Source organism: Amphiprion ocellaris, chromosome 15 (assembly GCF_022539595.1).
Source record: "Amphiprion ocellaris isolate individual 3 ecotype Okinawa chromosome 15, ASM2253959v1, whole genome shotgun sequence".
Lineage (NCBI taxonomy): Eukaryota > Metazoa > Chordata > Actinopteri > Pomacentridae > Amphiprion > Amphiprion ocellaris.
The window spans coordinates 6,320,033-6,341,981 of NC_072780.1; the positions used below are offsets into that span (position 1 = coordinate 6,320,033).

General features: G+C 41.3%; 1 protein-coding gene across 3 annotated transcripts in view; it reads left to right on the forward strand.

Annotated features, from left to right (window-relative positions):
- trps1 (trichorhinophalangeal syndrome I) overlaps positions 1 to 21,949 on the forward strand; it is a 139,367-nt gene that overhangs the window by 53,089 nt on the left and 64,329 nt on the right. For all 3 annotated transcript variants that reach the window (XM_023275374.3, XM_023275375.3, XM_035950557.2), the window contains exons 3-9: positions 2,479 to 3,216; positions 4,316 to 4,431; positions 11,810 to 12,407; positions 12,584 to 12,798; positions 13,303 to 13,507; positions 13,597 to 13,837; positions 18,396 to 19,212. In XM_023275374.3, coding sequence (XP_023131142.1) covers positions 2,479 to 3,216; positions 4,316 to 4,431; positions 11,810 to 12,407; positions 12,584 to 12,798; positions 13,303 to 13,507; positions 13,597 to 13,837; positions 18,396 to 19,212 — 2,930 coding nt within the window. The remainder of the gene's footprint in view (positions 1 to 2,478; positions 3,217 to 4,315; positions 4,432 to 11,809; positions 12,408 to 12,583; positions 12,799 to 13,302; positions 13,508 to 13,596; positions 13,838 to 18,395; positions 19,213 to 21,949) is intronic.

The following is a 21,949-nucleotide window of genomic DNA, read 5'->3' on the forward strand; positions in this document are numbered from 1 at the left end:
AGCAGACAAAGGCTGTACTGCAACATCGACACACACACTCACACACACATGCAGCCTTTTAACGCACACCTCTTTCTTCTTGCCCACACCCTGGAGCACAAAACTGCCCCTGAAGTATGCACAAGAAAAAAAGTGATCGCCAATATTCTGATTGCGATCTTTATTGTTCGATGCACTTTCTAAGTCACCGCTGGATCTGTACGGGGCAGATGGAAACACAGTTAGGTCAGTCAGTGCGTCTTAGGTCGGGATTTCAGCTTCATTGCTTTACCACAACGATCTGTAGTTTTCCACTGTGTGTGTGTCTGTGTGTGTCTGTGTGTGTCTGTGTGTGTGTGTGTGTGTGTGTGTGTGTGTGTGTGTGTGTGTGTGTGTGTGTGTGTGTGTGTGTGTGTGTGTGTGTGTGAGTGAATGATGAATTCTGACTGGGTGTGGTGAACATCAGATGAGATTTTCCTCTGCTCCTTGCACTCGCTCGCTCTCTCACACACACACTGAGTGCCTGGGCTGGTCTAGGCGTGGGCCCTTGCAGACATAAATTGCTTTATTTTAATAGTTGTATGGGAGAGAAAGAGGGAGAGAAAAAAATTGTAAAATACTACAAAGGCCATAGAGAGAAAATTGGATTCAACAAAGAAAGCAGCTCTCTCTCTCTCTCTCTCTCTCTCTCTCTCTCTCTCTCTCTCTCTCTCTCTCTCTTTTTTTCTGTCTTCTCTTTCTCTCTGTTTACTTTCTTCTCCTCTTCCTAATCCTCTAGATAGCATTGCAGGGCTGTTTAAAATATGGTCCTTTTTAATCTGTTTATGTGTATCAGCGTGTGTTTGTTCACGGTCATCTGATTAACGGTTTTCAATTACATTCCCGTTCCTTTAGAAGCGTGTGTGTGTGTGTGTGTGTGTGTGTGTGCACGCGTTGATTCTCTCATGCTTAAATTTTTTGCAGGTTTGCTATCAGTAAATAACAATAAGTGTTTATCTCCCATGCCAAGATAGTTACTCACAGCGTGGCACACATGCAATCTCTCTTCCTGACGTGCCATCAAATATGCATTGCTCACGCACACATTCTTTCTCCCTCATATTGCATTGATCTAAAAGTGATCACTTTTGGCGTCTATCAGGCGTCTGTTGGCTTTTGTTTACGACCGAACACGTACACACGCATACAAAGTCGGCGTATGGGTCAACGGGTTGAGTGTGTTTACGACTGAATATGAACTGAACGACCACAAATAAACACAAGCTCGCGCATGCAAGCATGCATTCTCGCAAAAAAAACACGCAGTATCTCCCTGTCACGACTGTTGTGAACAGCCCGACCACAATTGTTCTCTTTTTGAACAAAAGAAAGATTATGGTTTAACATAAAACACATGCTTGGTTATTTGATGGCTTTGTATAGTGATTATAAGGCAGGGGGCGGAGGGCTGGTGGGAGAGGGGGAGCGACAGAGGAACAGAAAGAAAAAACTTTAATGGCGGAATTGCTTAAATTATTTCAGCAATTATTCTTGCATGTGAAAGAAGGCATGGAAGGGTAGAAAAATGAAAGGAATATGCTTTTTTTTGTTTGATAGCGCCGTTTTACGCTGATTATAAATGAGCGTGGTGCTGAGAAAGACGTGGAAAGGGCAAAAGGTCAAGAGAGAGAGAGCATTAGAGAGGGATAAAAGAAAAATGGGATATGAAATGAATAAGAAAAACAGGCAAAAAAAAGAATAAAGAAAACAGAGGAAACCGAGGGACAGGAGGTGACGCAGAGAGAGCACGAGAGACAGTGAGGGATGACAGAGAGAGAGTTTGCCAGAAAATGAATGAAAAGCACGCAGGAAAGAGATGCAACAAAGAAAGAGAAATTTAGAGCGCTAGAGGGGATGAATTGCAGTCCGCCACCTCCCTCATCCATCTTTCTGATATGGGATGTACGGTTTGATGTGGTTGTGTGTTGGCCATTCTCCCCCGTCTCTCTCCTATGTCTGTCTCCCCTCTCTCTCTGTGCCTCACCCTCCTCCCCGTCGCTGTCTCAGTCTCTCTGATATGGTTTGGGTTTTGATGTGGTCACGTGTCGAGGATTCTCACGGATGGTTTCCATAACGATAAAAAAGATTCACTCCCTAGTTCGGGTGGAAAAAAAGAGGCAAAAAGTTGCACGACGGCCATCTCAACACACATACACACACTGAAAAAATCCCTCACAGCTGAGATGTTTCTGATTTGTCGCGTCTGTTTTTCTTTGACGAGGTTTGTGGTTGGGGATCGTCACAGATTTCAGCGTTCAAAGAAGTTTGTAAATTGAATCAAAGCCGTTCTGTGCATCATTGTCAGAAAATGTTGTGTGCGTGTGTGCATGTAATCCATGGAATATCGTTGGAGCTCTGAAGACACCTTGCATGTTTTAGTCAACCAGCTATTTTTATCCCCCCGCTATCTTCATATAAATACACAGTGAAACTAAGCATAACTTTTTCTGTGCATTTTAGAGATGGTGAGGAAGAAGAATCCCCCTATCCGGAGCGTGGGAGGTGAAGAGGAGGAGGAAGAAGAGGGGAGGAGGCCAGCAGGAGAAGAGGAGGAAGAAGGGGAGGAGGAGGGGAGAGTGGGAGCAGAGGCCGAGCGAATCAACCGACCCTCCGAACCAGAATCCTCCGAGCGGATCCGAGCGGACGAGGAGCGGCAGCAACAGGAGGAGGAGGAGGGGGAGAGCGAGTGTATTTCCTCGTCCGTCTCCCCCTCGTCCGTCGGCGATCGCTACGGTAATGAGGAGAGAGGGGGGAGGAGGGGAGGAGGGAGGGCCAAGCAAGGAGGACCGGCGGCGATGGCGACCGACAGACCCGAGAGTCAGTCTGAGCCCGAGGACGGGGAGAAGGGGTTAGAGGAGGGGGAGAGGGGCGACAGAGACAGGGGGGAGGCCGATCACCTCACCCCTCCTTTCCCCTCCGCTCCCCACCACCACCACCTCCTCCTCGTCCCCCGGCAGGAAGGAGGAGGGGAGGAGTCGACGACCGACACCCCGCCGCTCTCCTCCAGCCCCTCGCCCAAACTCCAGGACTTCAAGTGCAATGTGTGCGGCTACGGTTACTACGGCAACGACCCCGCCGACCTGGTGAAGCACTTTAGGAAGTATCACCTGGGTCTGCACAACCGCACACGACAGGATGCTGCCCTCGACACACACATCCTGGCCCTCCACAACATGGCTCCTCAACACACACCTCTAGGTAACTCCGGCTCTGTTTCAAGTGTTTTCCACTCGTGTGCTGACGCCTGTTGACATGAAATAGTTCTAAATGGAAAATGAAATGGATCAGTGCGTTATTTTCTGAAGTGAGCATCACTGATAAAGCCTTGGAACACACACGGGTAGAGGAATCTGAGCCAAAACAGCAAAAAATACCGATACTAGTCTTTTTATGATAATATAATCGGTTATTACATCTCAAATTATCATATTTTTAGAACAATTTCTACTCAATAATGTCTGATTTGCCTGAAATTTTGATGGCATTAAATATAGATATTTCACAAAAATGCATGGATAGATTATACGGAAATTTTTGTTTAACATACAAATACTTTCTGAGCTAAAAATGTTCAAAAATTGCCCGTCGAGTCACTTTTAGCACATTTTTTCGGGCATTTACATTTATGTTTGGATGACAATATCTCAGAAGCTATTAAATATAAATGCCTGACAATTTTGGCTGCTATTTCTCATCACACCATTCATTCTGAATCATTACACAACTTCAGAATTATTTTTTTTTTAAATGTATGTTCATATTTTAACTCACCCATTATCAGAGATTATTTTAATCTACTTTTCCGATGTTGCAGATTCTGAATCAATGGTATGATGAGAAATAACAGAGACAATTTCAGGCTTTTATTCTTTAATAGTTCCGGAGATATTGTTGTTCAAACTTAGATTCAAATTTCAATGCCTTAAAAACGTGCTGAAAGTGGTTCGAGGGGCAGTTTTTTCGAAATGATCTCGGAAAGTACTTACAATGTTGATCTAAAATTACACAAATACCATTTTACGTAATGATAGTTTATAATTTTTAAAAAAAGTTTCACTGAAATCAGATGTGATAAAACAGAAGGCCCAATATGTAGCCCAAATAGATGCTTTTTTTTTTTACAATGGAAGCTGAGGACATTAAGTTCAATATGCTCAGTCACCTCCAACAACTGTTTTCCTTCTTTCCAGATGATTGACTTGTTCGCAGATTCTTTTCCTGTTTTGTGCCTCAAGCAGCTTGACCCCGCTTTGTTTATGTTTCTACCGGTCCGTCCCCTTCTTGTATTTCATGTCAGACATTCAGGCAGGACAAGGGCAGAGGAGCCAAGCCAAAGAGTTGGGGAAGACGAGGCTAGACATACAGAGTCCACAGCACAGGACGGTTATGATGAACGGCACATATGACGTACAGGTAAGTGGGTCAATATGCAATTTTGTAATTGGGGCTTTTTGTAACATAGTTGACAGGTATCATAGTTGACAGTTTTTTGCTGTTTTCAGGCCTAAATCCACATGGCTGCCTATAATCATTAACCAAACACCACATGGCATTTTTACAGAAAGATTCTTCTAAAGTATTATATATTCAATTGAGTGAAACTGAAAGTTATTTATGAAGATATTGTATTAACCCGTTCACATGCCATAAATCCACACTTGACTCACACACCACTTTATATTAAATAACTCAGAAAGCCTTGGAGTCTTGCCAGTCTTTTCTTCAGGAGGAAATGACATCATGTGGAGCAGGTCATGTGATCTGGAATTAACACACTTCCTTGAGAGGTGTTTTTGTAATGGGAAACTTAGTTGAAAGTCATTTCTTGGACACAGATACAATTTGTTATTTTCCATATCAAATTTGATATATTGCCGTCATGATCTCAACTTAAATAAAAGAACACAATCAAAACTATTTTTGAATAAACTCATTTTATTATTGTTTAGCTAATTAGAAGATGGTTGTTTTTGAATTGGGACGGTTATTTAGTTGACATTTTAGTGATATCCAGTCATTTTTTTTAATAAGTGATTGTTTCCATAATAAATAATTCTGGAATTTGTAAAGACATGATCATAATGAACATAAAAAGCCTTAGTTTCTTTACTTTTAATAAAAATGTATGCAAGATATATCCCATGGACTTCAAGCGTCTCTCAATTATATATTGACCAAAGTACTAATCAAGAAATGCATCTGAATTGGTTTAAAGTATGTGATTGTGCTTAACCATTGCTCAATACCTACTAAAATACCAAAATATCTATATGGACCCAAACAGCCTGTGTACACTACAAAGCATTAATAGCACCAATCTAGCAATAAACACAAAGTTTTAAAGAAATAAAAAAGTGACGAATAAACACAGCAGCTGAGTTTGTCTTGTGGTGAGGTAGTGTTTAGTTAATTGGATGCAAAGTTTGAACGTTGAAACTTTATGGTTCATAGCTTCATCTTTTTTTTTTTTTTTTTACCTCCTCAGTCCTACAAAAAGTGTAATCTTTTGGAGCCCTCAGTGACGGCCCTTTGTAACAGTCACTATTGAAGAACTCCTTGTATTTCAAACTTTATCTACAAACTTTTCAACAAAAGGACAATGTTCTCAGTCTTGGTGAACCTTGTCCCGTCAGCATCACACTGCATAAAGCGTCTTTGTTCATCGGAGGTAAAGGTCAAATGAAGCAAAAAAGACATCAGAATTCACGAGAGGCAGATATAATGTAGCGCCTTGATGTCACCATATACAAAGAATGACTTACTATCAGGGTTGCAATTGAAGCTTATGTTTTGAGCGCACAGAGAATAGAATAGAAATGTAAAATATTGCAGCACCTCCAAAGAAATACCTCGGAGTCCCAGACTGTGGCCTTTTTAACCCTTAGCTTTTGAGTATTTTCAGTTCCTGCCACATTTTTAGTAGCTGTGGTTCATTTTTTACTGCAGTATAAAGTCCTGAACCTTTATGGAAACAGTACGATGGGTAGAAGCAGAGAGAACTTAGTTACAACGACCTATATCATAAAAACTTTTATTTCTTTGATTACTCCTTTCACTAAATTAAAAAAAAAAAAAAAAAAAAAAAAAGCAAATTGGAAACAACTTGTACAACATTTTCCTAAAAGCACACAAGACTTACCGATACTTGGGGGCAAAATGGAGGCTCTACATACTATAAATATTTTACTGTTTACATTTTGAACTTGTTTCCGCACTTGTCTCCCATCTGCTCTGTGTTAACACAGCCTGCAGTTCAACCTGACGTGTCAGTTTTTGAAAGACGAATGCTGGTTGCGGCTGAGTCACTAAAAGCTTCCTGCATTTTTTACGGAATCTGTTTAATTTTTGATGAATTTTTAAATGAGACATGTAAAATGAAGTGATTTGATGAAAGTTTCTCGTCCATGTCACGGAACGCTTCAGATGAGTAGTTCAAGGAGTGCAGGAAAGTTCATAATCCTCTGTTCATATAGTGACTAGCTTTGATAACACATGTTTACTTGATTATTGGCATTAAGTTTTCTCAGGCCATTACCTCCAAAATGGTCCCCAAAAACTGATGGGATTTTGCACTAATTCTATAGTCCTTAATATGTACTATTCTATAGTATGCTACATGGAGCATTGACACTAAAATTAAAGATTGACAGATCCAAGACAACATTAATTCGTCTGCTTCTGTGTATATTTTACATCTTTCAATCTGCTTGTCTGTATTAAAAGCAACCTCTTCTATTTTCTGAAGAGTTCCTTTCATTAATATCAAAGTCACAATTAAAAAGACAGCACTTATCAAATTTCTACATCATCTTCATATTCGTCATAATATGGGAACTTTCAAATTGAGTCGCAGTGTTCATCAAATAAATGGATGTGATAATTGCTAAGTTTTTATGACTAAAGCTGGCAGAGCCGATTATTTTGTGGTCTGCTTCATTTTTAAATAATAGCCGACATAAAAAGAACAATTCGCATGATTTATTCACATGGCAACATGAAACGATGTGACACAGGGAATTAGAAAAGTTTTTAGTAATCGATATTAGAAACTTTGATGCAACACAAGAAATGCATTGATTTAGTTAACAGTTCACTGTAATCGTATTTGTTGTCATAAATCTGTGAAGTGAGGCCCGTAACTGAGTGGAATAATTTATTGGGGGAGCGCAAGCTGCAACTGATTTGTAACATGGGGTGTGTGTTATTTGGACAGTGAAGCATTGTGCAGCAAGTTATAAAATTTTATAGACCGACAGATGGATAGACACAGAAAGGGAGACAAACGGAGCACCTGGCAGACAGACCGCACATATGTGTACACGCAGAGTCATGCACACACACACACAAACACACAGGCGCACACACTATTTCCTACATCCCTTACAAGCAGTGCATGCACACACACACTTGAATACTTGCATACTTACACATGCATCATTGTAGCTGTGCTTTAAATAATGGCTGATAAATGTATGTCCTTTGCTAATCCCTCATGCTGACTGCTCAATTTATAAAACGTCTAACAAGGACCCTGATCTGGTGGGAGTTCCCGTGCCGAGAAATTGCTTGTAAATGATGGGAACGTGGCAAACTTTTACACACAGTTCTAGAAGGTAAACGTTGTCCATATACCTAAACATAATTGAATTTTGCTTCGTAATCACCACCAGAGGGTTTGGAAGTGTTATCTTTAACAAAATCATTAAAATCGCACTATTTATCATCCACAAAACTGTAAAACATTAAGAATTTGCAGACTTTCAGCTCTGCATCACATGTAAGGTGTGGTTCTGTCAGGAAAACGGACCGATTTTGTTTAATTGTAATCGCTTTATTCTAAATGTCATTCAAAAATGTCCAAAAAAATTATCAAAAATAAACAGTTTGCACTCATGAGATCCAGTAAAAAAGCAGTGCTGTGTTCCTCACTGTATTTGAGAAGCCACAGACGTGACAAAAATCAGACATTTTGGCTGAACTGCAGGCAGTGTTTATACACAGCAGAGAGGAAACAAACATGGAAACAAATTACAAAGATTGAGAGCAAATGAAGACAAACTTGAACAATAGAATAAATACAGTATGTCTTCGAACAGTTTACAGAGGTACAAGTTGTTAGTAAGCTGCTGGAAGAAAGATCTTTCTATAGTACTGTCCAGTTTCCACAGATGTGCATAATAATAGTGTGAAGAACATCTAGTATGTAGAGGTTATACAAAATGTAACTAGTAAAATATCTATAATATGTAGAACCAAGGTTTGTTTTTCCAGCACTTGGAGAAATGTTGAAATTCCTGTTTTTTGTTTTTGTAAAATGGATAACCAATAAATTTCAACTAATTAATGGCATTATGATTTAGTTTGACTGAACAAATGTCATTTTGAGTTCTCTCTATTTCTAGTCATGGTTGTTCTGTTTCTATAGAGGTGCATGACTTTATATTGTAGTGAAAAATGAGCCCACAGTGAGTACAAAGGTTTAGAGGGTTAAAAAGTCAGAGATAATTTGCATCCGCAGTCTGGACTTGAGCAGATCAGCCAGTCAATTTGGAGATTGAAATGTCTTCAGTGATTCATCTTTTTTCATCTTTAAGTCAGCAGGTTCTAATGAGTGAAATCAGCAGCTATAGAGAACCAAAACCTACAACGTTTCCATTCAGCATTGATCTGCTGTGCCTGTCAATACTAATCATTGATGCCTCAGACACAACTACTGACATGTTGCTTGTTTTTGCCATGAAACTGGCATTTTTCACCTCCGACAACCAGATCTTCTGCAGATTTGAAATTCAGGTATTGGAATATGTATTTTAACGTCTTCAGTGGGCTGCAAACTGGGCAGTTTTCATTTTTTTTCCCATTAATTTACAGTAGCTGAATTAGTGATAACTCAAAGCGTCTGTCTGCCAGACCTTCATCGTGTAACCGTCAGACTGAATCAGACTAGTCATTATTTCAGTAGAAAACAATGAAATGCCATGAACTTGCTCTTAGGTAGCAGGAAAATTACCTCATCAAAGTTGTCAGGTTTTATGACAGTGTTATGTATTTTTCAGGCTAATTATCCAGCTATTTATACTGTATTACGTAGGATTTTTTTTGGTTTGAGAGTGACATGTCGTTTTTTCAACAGCCGAATGCTAATCAACGGGTATTTTTTTTCTGTGATTGTGATTTTCTGTGATCAAGTCAAAATTAGGTCTAATAAAAGGTGTTGACTAAATGCCTTTAGCTTTCTATATTCAGTGCTTGTGAGAAATATTTCTAGTGTTATATGTCTGGAGTCCGTTTTAAGAAATAAGCTCTTTAATTCTGAGCAATAATTTACCTAATCGTCTTTTTCTGAGCCAGTTTTGTTGACAGCTGGGTCAGGGATTAGGACTTGCATGCATGAACAGTAACGGTCTGGTTTTGTATGAAAAGTTTAAATAAGATGATTTAAGAAACGTGTGTGTTTGAGTGTTTGAGAGAGAGAAAGGAATAGTCGAGGAGTTTCGTTTTATCTAAACCAGCAGTCTGTAATGGCCGTAAGTCACGTAATGGACACAGAAAAACGCATACACACACAGCAATGCAAGTGCACACACACACACACACACACACACACACACACACACACACACACACACACGGCGAGTCAGAAATAGAAAATCCAGTGGGCTTAAGTCGTCATTATGAAGAAAAAGTGAAAGTATAAGAGAAAAAAAAACGTGAATGAAAGGGGTCTCTATTCTCTCCATCCCTCGCTCACTTTTTCTCTCTCCCGCCCACGTTTGGAAAATTCCATGTTGTCATTTGCTAAGACGAGATGCCGCGTCGACCAATCAGATTCTGGCAGAGGGGGGGAGAGGTGAGGGGAAAGAAGGAATAAGCGAGAGAGAGAGATGGAGATGTAGGAAGAAAGACGAGAAGGTAGTGAAAGAGACAGATAGAGAAGCGGTGGTTATAATCGGCTGTTAGGCGGTGTAATGAAACAGCTGTCAGACACATTTAACTTTCCTTTTCTCTCTCTGTTCTCCATTTGTCTCTCTTATCATACGTCTTTGTCTCTCCTTCACCTTGCCCTCTGCCTTCTTTCTTTTGCTCACTCTTTCTGATTCTAGCCAATCCATTTTTTCTCCCCCTCTAGCTTCTTAATTTGCTTTTCCATCCATCTGTCACCTCTTTCTTCTTCCTCCCTCCTCTGTTCCTCGACTCATACACTTCTCCCTCGATTTGTCCTGTTTGCTCTTTGCCTCTATTCTCTCCTTCTCCCCCTCTCAGATTCTCCTGTATGTCTTTTTGTCCATTTGGCTTGATGACTTGATGTTAGGCTCTTGGCTAATTACATGGGCAGGGTCTGCAGGATGTGATGATTGTAGGATTGCTGCTGTGAGATCACACACATGAATGACTCCCATTTAGCCCTCTGGATTCATTCTCTTTAAATGAGATGAATCGTACCATCTCACACTTAATTTTTTTAATGTAATTATTATTTTTCTGTCAAGCTTGTGTAACTATTTTGCCCTAAAATGTCACTCTGTCACTTCAGTAGGTATTTTTAATGTATTTTTTTCCTGCTTTTTGTGCTGCTAATGGATAAAAAATCACTTTCGTTCATCCTTAAAAAAAAAAAAGTCTGCATCTTCCATCTTCAAAATCTGAATTTGGATCCTAATGTACTTTGTCCAGTAGCAAAAAGGAGAAACCAAAGCAAGCTCTCTTGTGTTATTCTAATCTGATCTGACGTTAAAGAACATGATGACCTGAATATCAAGAATGAGTGAATGGATTTATACATGATTTACCTGAGTGAGAAATCATTCCCACTTCAAATCACAGCAAAGTCAAGGTGAAAATTAGGACTGAAATCAAATGTTAGCAGCAGCATTTAGCATTTGTATTGTATTTGTTGTGCTCCTATATGAAATATTATGGAACAATACACATTTTGCTCACTTTAAATGCACCCTATCTGTTTCATGTTGCTCTTGCCAACCCTCTACTACCAGATGGCCTGCAGTCAGCATCAAACCACAGATCTGTAAAGAGACAAATCCATATTGTACAGTAGTAAGTCTAATGTCACTGTGAGGCCTGCCAGTATAACCAGCAGTACACTGTAATCACCTGCAGTCTGGGGGCTAACATAATAAAAACCAGACGAGTGTCAGGTTGCTCGCTCTGTAATGTGAAGTCTTGGCCTCGAATGCTGCAGTCGAGCCTAGTAGATGTGTTATTGGTCGGTTAGTTAGAGCTAGAGCAGCCTTTTAATTGTATGCATGTATGGATGAATCATGTTCATTGTGGGTTTGAGTAGTTGAGGCATAATTTTCCAGCATAGCTGATTGAAGGCTTGTGTTATACGTTCTCCACACATCCACTGATAAGGAAGAAAAATGTCAAACTTATGTCGAATTTCTTTTATGCGTGATTTTTGACCTCAAAGGAAAAGATACAGTCTGCACGGTGCGTCCAAGTATATACAGCACAAACCTAGTTAGGTGTAGCTTCTAGTAACTATCATTCTAAAATACTTTACACTTAATTTGTTATGGCAGCAGTTATGTGTGTTATTTAAACATGCAAAAGAATACTTCGCCATCTGCTAAACATAAGAAGTTTTCTCCTTAAGCTTTTAAATGGACCCAAAATAGATACAGCTATTGGAATTTAACTCTACTTTTGGTAGCATTAAGTTCTAACTAGCAAAGTAGGTGCCATCCTAACCATCCTGCAAACTGTGTTTCAGTTATATGCTTGAATTATATTTTTAATACAACAATTTTTCTTCTTTGCCCTTCAACAGGTGACGTTGGGTGGCACGCTAATCGGAATTGGCCGGAAGACCTCTGATTGCCAGGGCAACACTAAGTACTTTCGCTGCAAATTCTGCAACTTCACATACATGGGCAGCAATTCCTTGGAACTCGAGCAACATTTCCTGTCCTCGCATCCAAACAAAGTCAAAACTCCCCCGACCACGCCCCTGCTGGCCACCAACGACCTGACGACGCACGAAAACCAGCTCAAAGGGAGGAGTCAGGTCTTCGACGGGGCGGAGCGAGTAGCGGTTCGAGCGGAAGACGACTCTTTGGTCGGGTACTTCATCCCAGTCAGGGCGGGTGCAGATTCGTCGGGCTGGACGGGGGAAGCCGGTCGAGGGGCCGTGCAGGCGTATTATTGGTGTAAATTCTGCAGCTGGAGTTGCGAGTGGTTGGGAGGATCGGCGAAGCTCTTGGAGCACTATGAACAAAGACACAGAATGAGCGGTACTATGAGCCCCAACAACTCCAATCCTGGAGGAGAGAGAGAAAGAGGAGGAAGAAGAGATGGAGGAGAACGAGACCACATGGCATCCAAAAGCCGTAAAGATCAATCATCCACTCCATCCAGCACCAGCCAAGGTAATAAAGAAGGATCAAGCGTGGTGAAATGTGGTAATAAGTTGCTCTTTACTGTTACTTGTACTGCAATATTGCTTGACCCCTATTTTTTTTTATAATACTACGACACTACTTTCATCCCTTTTCGGCCTTGCACATCGTGATGCTATTTGAATTTCTCTCATTTCTGCTCCCAGGAGACCCAAACAGCAGCGATTCAGAAGCAGTCGTGACCAGTTATAACTGTCAGTTGTGTGATTTCCGGTACTCGATGGCCCACAGCGCAGACGTGATCGTGGTAGCGCCGTTACTGCTGCACTACCAGCACAACCACTCCATCCACCGCTGCTGCATCCAGCACTGCATGTACTGTCCACAGGGGCTCTGTCAGCCACATAAACACCTTGGAGAGGTGAGATTAATAAAATATTGAACTGTTTATTTGCTTCTTGTTTCGGTGTTTGCTTGGCCGTCAGAGGAAGAGGGGGGAAAAAAATAGCTGTTTTGCAAGCAAGTGGGAAAATAAAAATGTAATATATGAACAAGTGTAAAGTTAATTGTTCCAATTTCGTGCCTAGTTAAAATTCCCTTGCTTCCCCCGATCTACCCACGCACTCTCCCCACCCTCCTTTGTGCCAGCTGCCAAACAGCATCGTTAAAAAGCTGTTAAAAATGCAAAAAGGGATGTTAACATCCAAAATCGAGGGTGGCATCATTCGGTTAATAATGCACATTAATACTAGTACCACTGACTTCCACCTCTTTGATATCACCTGTGCAGAAAAACCCACATCACAAGCGCAGGAAATGAGAGAAATATTCATCACACGATGTATTATTATTATTTCCAGTAATAATGAAAGCATGCAAAGATCCAAACCGCTGTTGGACTAAACTGCTGCATTTGTCTCGATAGGTCTCTCACCCATTCGCTTGTCGGAAATCCACCTGCTCGAAATGCTCTGCAAAGTTTCCTCAGTCCGCCAAACAGCAGGACACCGTCCCTTCCAAACCCGCCACCTCACCCAGTGTGACCCCTCCCAACCCCAGAGGTGACCCCGGTGGGATTTCTGCCTCCACCTTTCACCCCTCTAACCCTGCCCATCCTGTCGTCACACAAGGTATTTAAAGCCAGAGGTCACTGCGCAGGAAAACGTGAACATTACCGTCCTTTCTTGCTCCTGATTTGTCCCCCTTCCTCGTCTCCCAGGCGTCACCCACTTGTGCGACCAGTGTGCGTTCGCCACCACCGACATCGACGTGCTGCTGCAACACTATGAAAGCTGCCACACCCTGATCAACCTAAAGGGGGCTCCCCCACATGTTAAAGCTGAGGAGGAAGCTGGGGGAGACAAGGAAGGAGGGAGAGGAGGAGGAGGAGAGAGGGAGTACTCGTGTACAAAGTGCCACTTCATCACAGAAGTGGAAGAAGAGATTTTTAGACACTACAGGTGAGAGACAGAGATTGGATAGTTAATTTAAAGTGTTTTAATTTGTTTTTATATTGAATTGTTTTTGACAGAATGCAGAGTTGCTCATTCGCTTTAGTGCCTTTCCTAAATCTGGTAATTTTTCTGCCATGCATTTATAGTCAACCCAAGTAATTGCATGAATGACTTCCATTCGGGGAGTCAATATTCCAGTTAAGAGTCTGTGACTAAATTTCTATGAGTGTCTAAAAAATTCCAATCGCAAGCCAGGAAGATGATTAAGTATTCCCTGTGCTTTAATTCAAACCCCCGTAATTCTCTCTTCTTTTTTCTTCTTTCTTACAGTTAATTATCCAGGAAATGTTGACTAAGCACACTCATTTATAGCAGTGGCTCATTTATAAAATCCTACACCCATTTAGACACTCACATCTGGGAGCTACACAGACCTGATCGCATATTTGTAGCCGGAGCTGCAAATTTGAAGATGAGCTTTACTGAAAGAGTGACACTTGGAAAGAGAAGATTCTGTGAAACCGCCACGTTTTGACTCATGAACTACTTCTTGGCCTTTATTTTCTCGAGGGCCACGAGCTGAAATGTGTTGGTTTCACATTTAAGTTGCTCTTTACAGTACGAGTGTTGCTGGAGGTCAGACATTTTAAGACTATTTCCTCTTTAAATGCACCATGGAAGTAGGCAAAGTTGTGTCAGAAAACTCCAGCTCCACCATAAGCTCCACTGAGGAGATGAGAATGTGCTTTTTCAATTTGTTTTGCACTGCAAGAGCAACACCAGGTCTGCTTATCTGTGAATTAGCAAGGGCTTAATCTGATCTTGAAATTAAGTCAAGCTCGTGAAACTGTGATAATCTGGTTTTGTTGACAAACCTAAAAAAAGGGAGGGAGGGGAAGAAGACCAGCCTGTTAATGTAGAGAATACTCAGATATTCTCACTTATTTGTTGTCAAATGACTCTTAAAGATAAAATTGGGATTTTCCCTGCGCGAACAAATCTCTGTGTGCAGCATGTGTGTGTGTGTCTGTCTGCTAAACACGTCATTAGCTGTGTTTCACAGACCTCTAAAAGCCTGAAGAGGCCAGACTAGACTCCACAGGCAATTTGTTGTCTACACACATTCAGTGAGGTTTCAGTGACAGAGCCAGCAAATGATAGAGAAAGCGAGCATGAGTTAGAATGGGAAAGAGAGAGAGGAGTGGTGTGGAAAAGTCGGGGCTAAAGAAGATGTAGATAGAAAGAGAGATACTGGGAACTGGAGATGGCTGTGAGAAATATTCTTGACTAGCTGAAATGTTTCTTGATATCCACCCACGACTATACAACCTGATGTTTTTTTGTCTCACACACATATAGGAAATTAAGCTCTTGACCATTAGTCAAAGATTTAAAAGCTCTGTTCAGTTCAGGGTGCGAATAGGAGAGGGAGAAAGAGAAGAAAAAGATAAAGGAGCAAAAGAGACCAAATGAAAGAAAAAGTAAGAAAAGAAAGCATGTAAGACAGAAGGAGAATGAAAGGGAAAACAGAGTGAAAGTGGAGAGAGAGTGACAAAGCAGAGTTCGGAGGGGGATTTAACAGTCCACTCACGTCCCCTAACAAAATCTAAGCTCTGAATCTGGAGCCCAAATCAAATAAAAGTGAAATAAAGCCAGAAAGTTTCACACTACCACTAAAATCAAACACCCCTAAAAGGATTCCAAGGCCAAGTCTGAGAAAACAAAATTCAGGATTTAATTATGGGGTGCTAAGAAACAAAGGGACACAGTGTAATGGGGGAAGGAAAAAGCTACCAGCTGAAAGAAACTAATCAATTTGTAAAAGTAACTTTTACACTTCAACAGTTTCACCTCTGTGTATCTTTAAGGTACATTTTGGTCACTAAGAATGGATGGTAAAACAATTCAAATGCGAGTGATTTGAGGGTCATTTGTCTTAAAATTCTAACATATGTATACAGCTTTTGATAGTACAGGTAAGAACTTCTGCCATGTGTTCTCTGAGTTTGACTGTATGTGTCTGTAGATCCGTTAATTGCAAGTATTTACAGACTTTAGAGAAAGTTGTGACCCTAAACACAGATTTGTTATGTGACAGATTTCGTTGTAGCCCGAACAATATGCTCATCATAAGGTAATGCAAATGTGTGAGATGTACAGCTGCTCTGCTCACATATCAAATGCATTTATATTGGCTTTCACAGCTCCTAGTCATAGATTAAAGGGCTCTCATCTACATATGGGAAGCAAACCAAATGTGAAGCTGCAGTTAACAAGTTCAATCTGTGCTTCGGTGTCGTCTGTTACTGTAAATTTAGATCTTTATACCAGCAGACACTCATGTCTTGACTTCACATGCTGCTATGTGAAATATTACCAGAGATGTAGAAGACCTTTCCTGAACCTTTCTTCTCTAGTTGATTGGTTTACTTTCTTACCAAATCTTTTAGAATGCTTCCTCTATCACCAAGGCCAAAATTATATAGGGTTTCCCAATTACCACCATGTATTGTTGCCTGTTTGCTATTCTCAAAGAAGTCATTTTTCTTAATGGGAAAAAACATAGCAAATAACACCCAAAATAGCCTTATTAAAGGATAGCACAAAACACAGCATTGTTTTTGTCTTTAAAATTACATTATTAGATGCTTTTAAACTTCATGTAATGTCCTTTTTTTAGTCCTCCATGGCAAAAGTCTAACTGTGTGTGATAGATGCGGCTGTTGGCGGTGTTCAGGCTAAAGGCGGGCTGGATCAGTGCATGTGCAGAATGTATGATTTAAACTTCATCTGTCATTAGCGTGTGTGAGACAGAAAGTGTGACAGAGTAAGTGAGTGAATGAGGCGATAAGTGCATCAGTCCATGTGTAGTGTGACGACAAACAAAGGCCACTGTGTCTTTGTTCAGCATCTGGAGGCATTTAGGTGCACTAGGGACGAGTTAGACTTTTGCACTCGCACATTTTCGCAAATTCCTACTAATATTCAGACCTTTCTGATCTGCCGGCGCCGCTGTTCACTGAATAAGCGATTGACCAGGTCTTTTTATTTTCTTCAGCTGTTCAGAAAAGGAGAGAGGAAAAAAATGCATGACAGAAAAAATGCACATATCTGCATTAAATTAGCATTTCAGACGCTGTCAATCAGGCATCAGACATCCCACTGACACAAAAGGAAGCTATATTCTTAGAGCTTATATTTCTGGGTGTATTCTTAATGTTTGCGTGGGCGTTCTTGTTGTTTTTATATGTACGCCTTAATGTTTTGTTTTTGTTTTTCCCGCATGGTGAATTGTTATGGGAGGGTTGAAAGCGCTAACCAGAGGATGAGAGCTGCAAGAACAGAAAAATGACACTTTGATACCTTTTTTTTTCTCTCGCGGTTTTCAATTATATATATTTTTTGCGTGTTTATATTCTGCTCCCACTGCAGTGTGGCAGCAAGAAAAAGTCGCTGGTGAGGAAAAAGTCCCAAGCGAACATAGCAGCTGGTGAATGACATTTGAGGAAAACAAGTTGTCATTTAAAGTTGCACATAAACTGGAGTGATTAGCATGGTAACAAACATGAAAAAACATTCCAAAACCTTTTAGAATCGCCTTCCCAGCATGATCAATAAACACATCAGCCAAATAATTAAATAATCCCAGTGCAGAATAAATATACACTTTGATTATTCTTTGAAACACTCATTCTTAGATTCATTGATGTCTGTGTCTGACAGCTGCTGTTTGATATTTTTCCTATATACTTAATGTAAATGTAAATGCGCTGCAGATATCGGGCCCACCGAGGGCCACTGTAAACAACAGCCCAACTTCTTGTTATGGATGGTTGATTGATTTTGCTTGGCCCGCACAAGAAGAACCAAAACTGTTTTCTGAGCCAGGAAAAAGAAAAAAATCCCTGATGTTGTGTAGTGGATATATAGCCGGTCATTCGGGACCTCGCCAACAGGAAATGAAGGTGGTTTGTTGATGAGTGATTCAGTACTTGTCATTCAGATTCATTTATGTTCCTCACCATTTTTAAGTAATTCATTGTGATTTAGTGGAACACTGAGTCACTTTTTGGCTGCGGGTGCCGTGAAACTCTACCTGAGTGGTTGGAGGGAATCAGGGAGTTTAATGCACTTTACATTCAGCCAGTTCAGGGGGTGGATTTTTTTATTTTTTTTTTAGACTGTGAGAAATGAAAAACTTTTTTAATACATATCAAGCCATGGGAATGAGTGCTTTTTACATTTTCAGTCGACAGACATATAAATGAACTGTGTCCAGTCTTTCAGGGAAACTGGAGTCTTACATTAAGTCTCATTAGTGTTGTTGTTCTGACATCAGCAAAAAATAACCATTAATGACAAGACCCATTTTTCAAGAAATCAGGTCTCCAACATGATTTGCAGCATTACTATCCAGCCAGGATTCAACCAACCCAAGATTCCACTATTTATGTTTATGTTTCACACTACGATTAAGTTCATTTGCACAGTTTGTAATAAATTTTAATGCTATGTTTTATTTTTATGGTTAATTCATAAACAGTTTTTTTTCCCCTCTTTGCAGGCGTGTCCACGCATGTTGCCGTTGCCGACGCTGCGACTTTACCGCTCCCGATTCGTCAGCCCTCCTCGACCATTTTAACTCTGCCCACTGTCACGACTCCTCTCCCTCGTTAGGCTCCTTCACGACGACCTCCTTGCCCACCTCGCTGACACCTTCGCTGACGCTCTCGGCCAATGGCTGCTCGGCTCCCTCCACCTTGGCCATTAAAGAGGAGAGCAAGGGGGACATCCGCCTCCTCTACTCCCTCGCGCCGCCTGAGGGACGGTTGGCAGAAGGCGGCAGAGAAGAGGCAGGCGGGGTGGTCAAAAGCGAGGGAGGCGAGGAGAAAGAAAGAGAGCGTGAGAAGGGTTGGGTGCTCGGTGAGACAAGAGGACTGGGAGAAAGAGGAGGCGAGCAGGCCCACGGTTTGCTCTGGGTGCCCAAGGAGCGAATGGGACCCGAGAGAGGAGCGGAAAGAGGAGCAGGAAGTGGGAGCCCCTCTCTTTTCCCTTCCCCCCTCTCGCTGTCTTTTGTTTCAGCCAATCACGAGGCCTCGCAGCAGAAAAGGGGCGTGGCTTCACCTAGCATGGTTTACCTGGGAGACGCCAAGTCGTTTTTGGGAGATACCAAGTCGTTTTTGGGAGATGCCAAGCTGTACGGGGGAGGGAGACCAGGAGGGGCCGCCGCAGCTGGAGGTGGAGGGGAGAAGCAGAGCCAGATGCCTCCCCAGCAGTACACAGGTGGAGGAGGAGGTGGTGGAGGAGGAGGGAGTGGAGGTGGAGGAGGACAGGAAGGGAAAGGAGGAGCCACGAAGGAGGAGTCCCAGTCCCTGCTTAGGGTAAGAGGCACCAACCTGTGCATACACCCCTTCCTCCCTTCATTTCATATTCATGTCATTCTCCCATGTAGCTTAATCTTTCTTCTTTGTCTCATTTACACCCTGACTTCAGCTGTTAGCTCTGACTGTCTGAATGAAGGCCTTTGTAGCTCGTCTCTATAGCCACATGCTACCTGCTGAGAATATTGTCAGAGTGCTTCAATTAATACGCTTTCATCTTCAAATTCATCTTTCCTTTGAATCAGATGCGAGGCTCGGATCTCATGCGCCCAGCCGCTACAATGAAATCTGTTCTTCTTCCATCACATTTTAAGGGGCTTATGCAGGTTTATGTTGGCTAACAAAGTGCGTACGAATGTCCCCACATGCTTGCATGTGTTCATATTTGTGTAAGCTTTCGTTCCTGTGCGTGGGATTCCATGACATAATTTCCTTTCCCATAAGCTGCATTCATCTATTTTTTTCTTCTTAAAATTAAATTTTAACTCACAACACTGAGAAAACTTGCCAGTTGCCATGGCAATGGGGAGGCAAATTGACAGTTCCCATGGTTACTACCTGTCAGTCACTTCCCTCACCCTACTTTGTGGACCACAATGCTTTTCACTTGACAGTGATGTCATGGACTGGCAGGAACAGATTGTGGTTTGCCAGTGCCGCAGAGCTCATTGGCTATGATCACATTAGATCAGAATAGACTTAAGTGTGTGTGTGTGTGTGTGTGTGTGTGTGTGTGTGTGTGTGTGTGTGTGTGTGTGTGTGTGTGTGTGTGTGTGTGTGTGTGTGTGTGTGGTGTCAGGGCATTGACATGGGTCTATGTAAGTGGTGGTATTGACTGCGAGAGTGGTGTTCCTGGTGTGCGAGTGTGTGTGTGCTTGTGAAAATCAGTTTGTGAGTTGAGTCTATGGCTTCTTTGTACAAGTTGTGGTTTGGCCGATTGCATGTGTGTGCATTTGCTTGTGTGTGTGTGTGTGTGTGTTTGTGAAAAGTGTGTGTGTGAGGTGTTGGCAGTAACTTGGCAGCCAGAGGCCGGGCAGGGTGGGGCAGCAAGAGGTTTACTCATTATCGTGGGTGGGGCAGTTTGTCTCTGTGAGAGAGTGGGAGACCGAGACTGAAAGAGAGAGACGGCATGCGTGAGAGAGACAGAAAGGAAAATTGAGATAAAGAGGGGAAGATAGGGTGAGTCAATGAAGATAAGTGTGCAAGAAAAAGAAGTTAACCCTTAAGTTTTCCCTTTTGAGGAAAGTCAAAAAACATAAAAGCTTCCCTAAATTTTGTTTTCCATACAGATCCAATGAATGATGTACCTGTGTTAAATAAAGATGTAGAGGAGGTTCGTGTTTTTCCACTTTCGGTACAGTTTCCCTTCGCTTTTAGTCTTTAAGCTAAGCTAGTACAAATAAGCAGATTTTCCAAGCTGTTCAACCACTCATGTCATGTTGAGTCAAAGTTTGAAAACAAAGTCAGACAGTGTGAAATGTACATATCGTATTAGTTTTTCTGGCTATTTTCTGAAGTTATAGACCCATACATTTTTTATACCATCATCATTTAATCAAATTGAAATCCGTTTTATATACAGTTTAATAAATCTGTGTGGCTTTAACCTTTGAACTCAACAACAACCCACTGGCAGGGTTTTAAAAGTGTGTTACTTTATTAAGAAATCATCAAAATTCTGCCATTAATCATATCAAGAAACTGCAAAAACAAGAAGAATCATGGAAAATAACAAAAATCAAAAGAAAATAATCTGCAGTAACTTGATTTGTTAAAAATGTAATATTTGGCTCCAGCGAGAAGTCATTAGTGACTCGACTGCACAACAGTCATAAGATTGAACCTGGTTGAACTGTAGGCAGTGTACCTGTGTGCACTTGGAAAAATATCATCCATCTCGACGAAGTTATATGACACTCGCCGTTGGTTTGTCTGTCTGTTAGCAACATTACTCAAAAACGGTTTAACAGATGTAGATAAAAATTTCGGCGAAGGTCAGAAATGACACAAGGACCAACTGATTAGATATTGGCAGTGATGCGGCTTATAGTCTGGATCCACACATTTTTAAAAGATTTCATCCATCGGAAATGATACAACAACTGAGCAGCCTTGGCGGAGTACTGCGCTCTCTGAGTGCTTTCCTAGTTATTTATGAAATTGTAACTTTGTTATACCGCAGAAAAGAGATTTTTCAATTTTCTCTACTTCTAGCCATGTTTGTGCTGCTTTCGTCAAGATGCAGAACTTTATATTACACTAAAAAAAACTGAGTCCAAAGTAAGTCTTCTAGTCTCAATGTGAACTGTATATGGCAGCTGCATTTGTAAAGCATATGCCACACTTAATGTAGTACAAACTACATCCAAACGTAGCATCTGCATCTGTCTGAATCATATATTAGAGCCTTAAGGAGTTTATACATGCAGTAAGAGGTAAAGAAAAGTGAATCTGTGAAGGTGGAAAGATAAAAGAGCAAGAGAGGATGAGAATAGACAATTTATTAGAGGAGAAGGCGAACATCGCTTGTTATTCAAATGCCTTCATAAGATATGGCCTCTGTGGCTATCTTTCTCCCTGCTCTCACAACGCAATATTTGTTCTCAGTTTCCATGGCATGCACTGTCACACAAACACAAATATACCCACACACACACACACACACACACGCTGGAGTTGACTCATCACGGGGCAGGGTTAGGGAGGGGCGCTAATGCAAAGGATCATCTGAAACAGC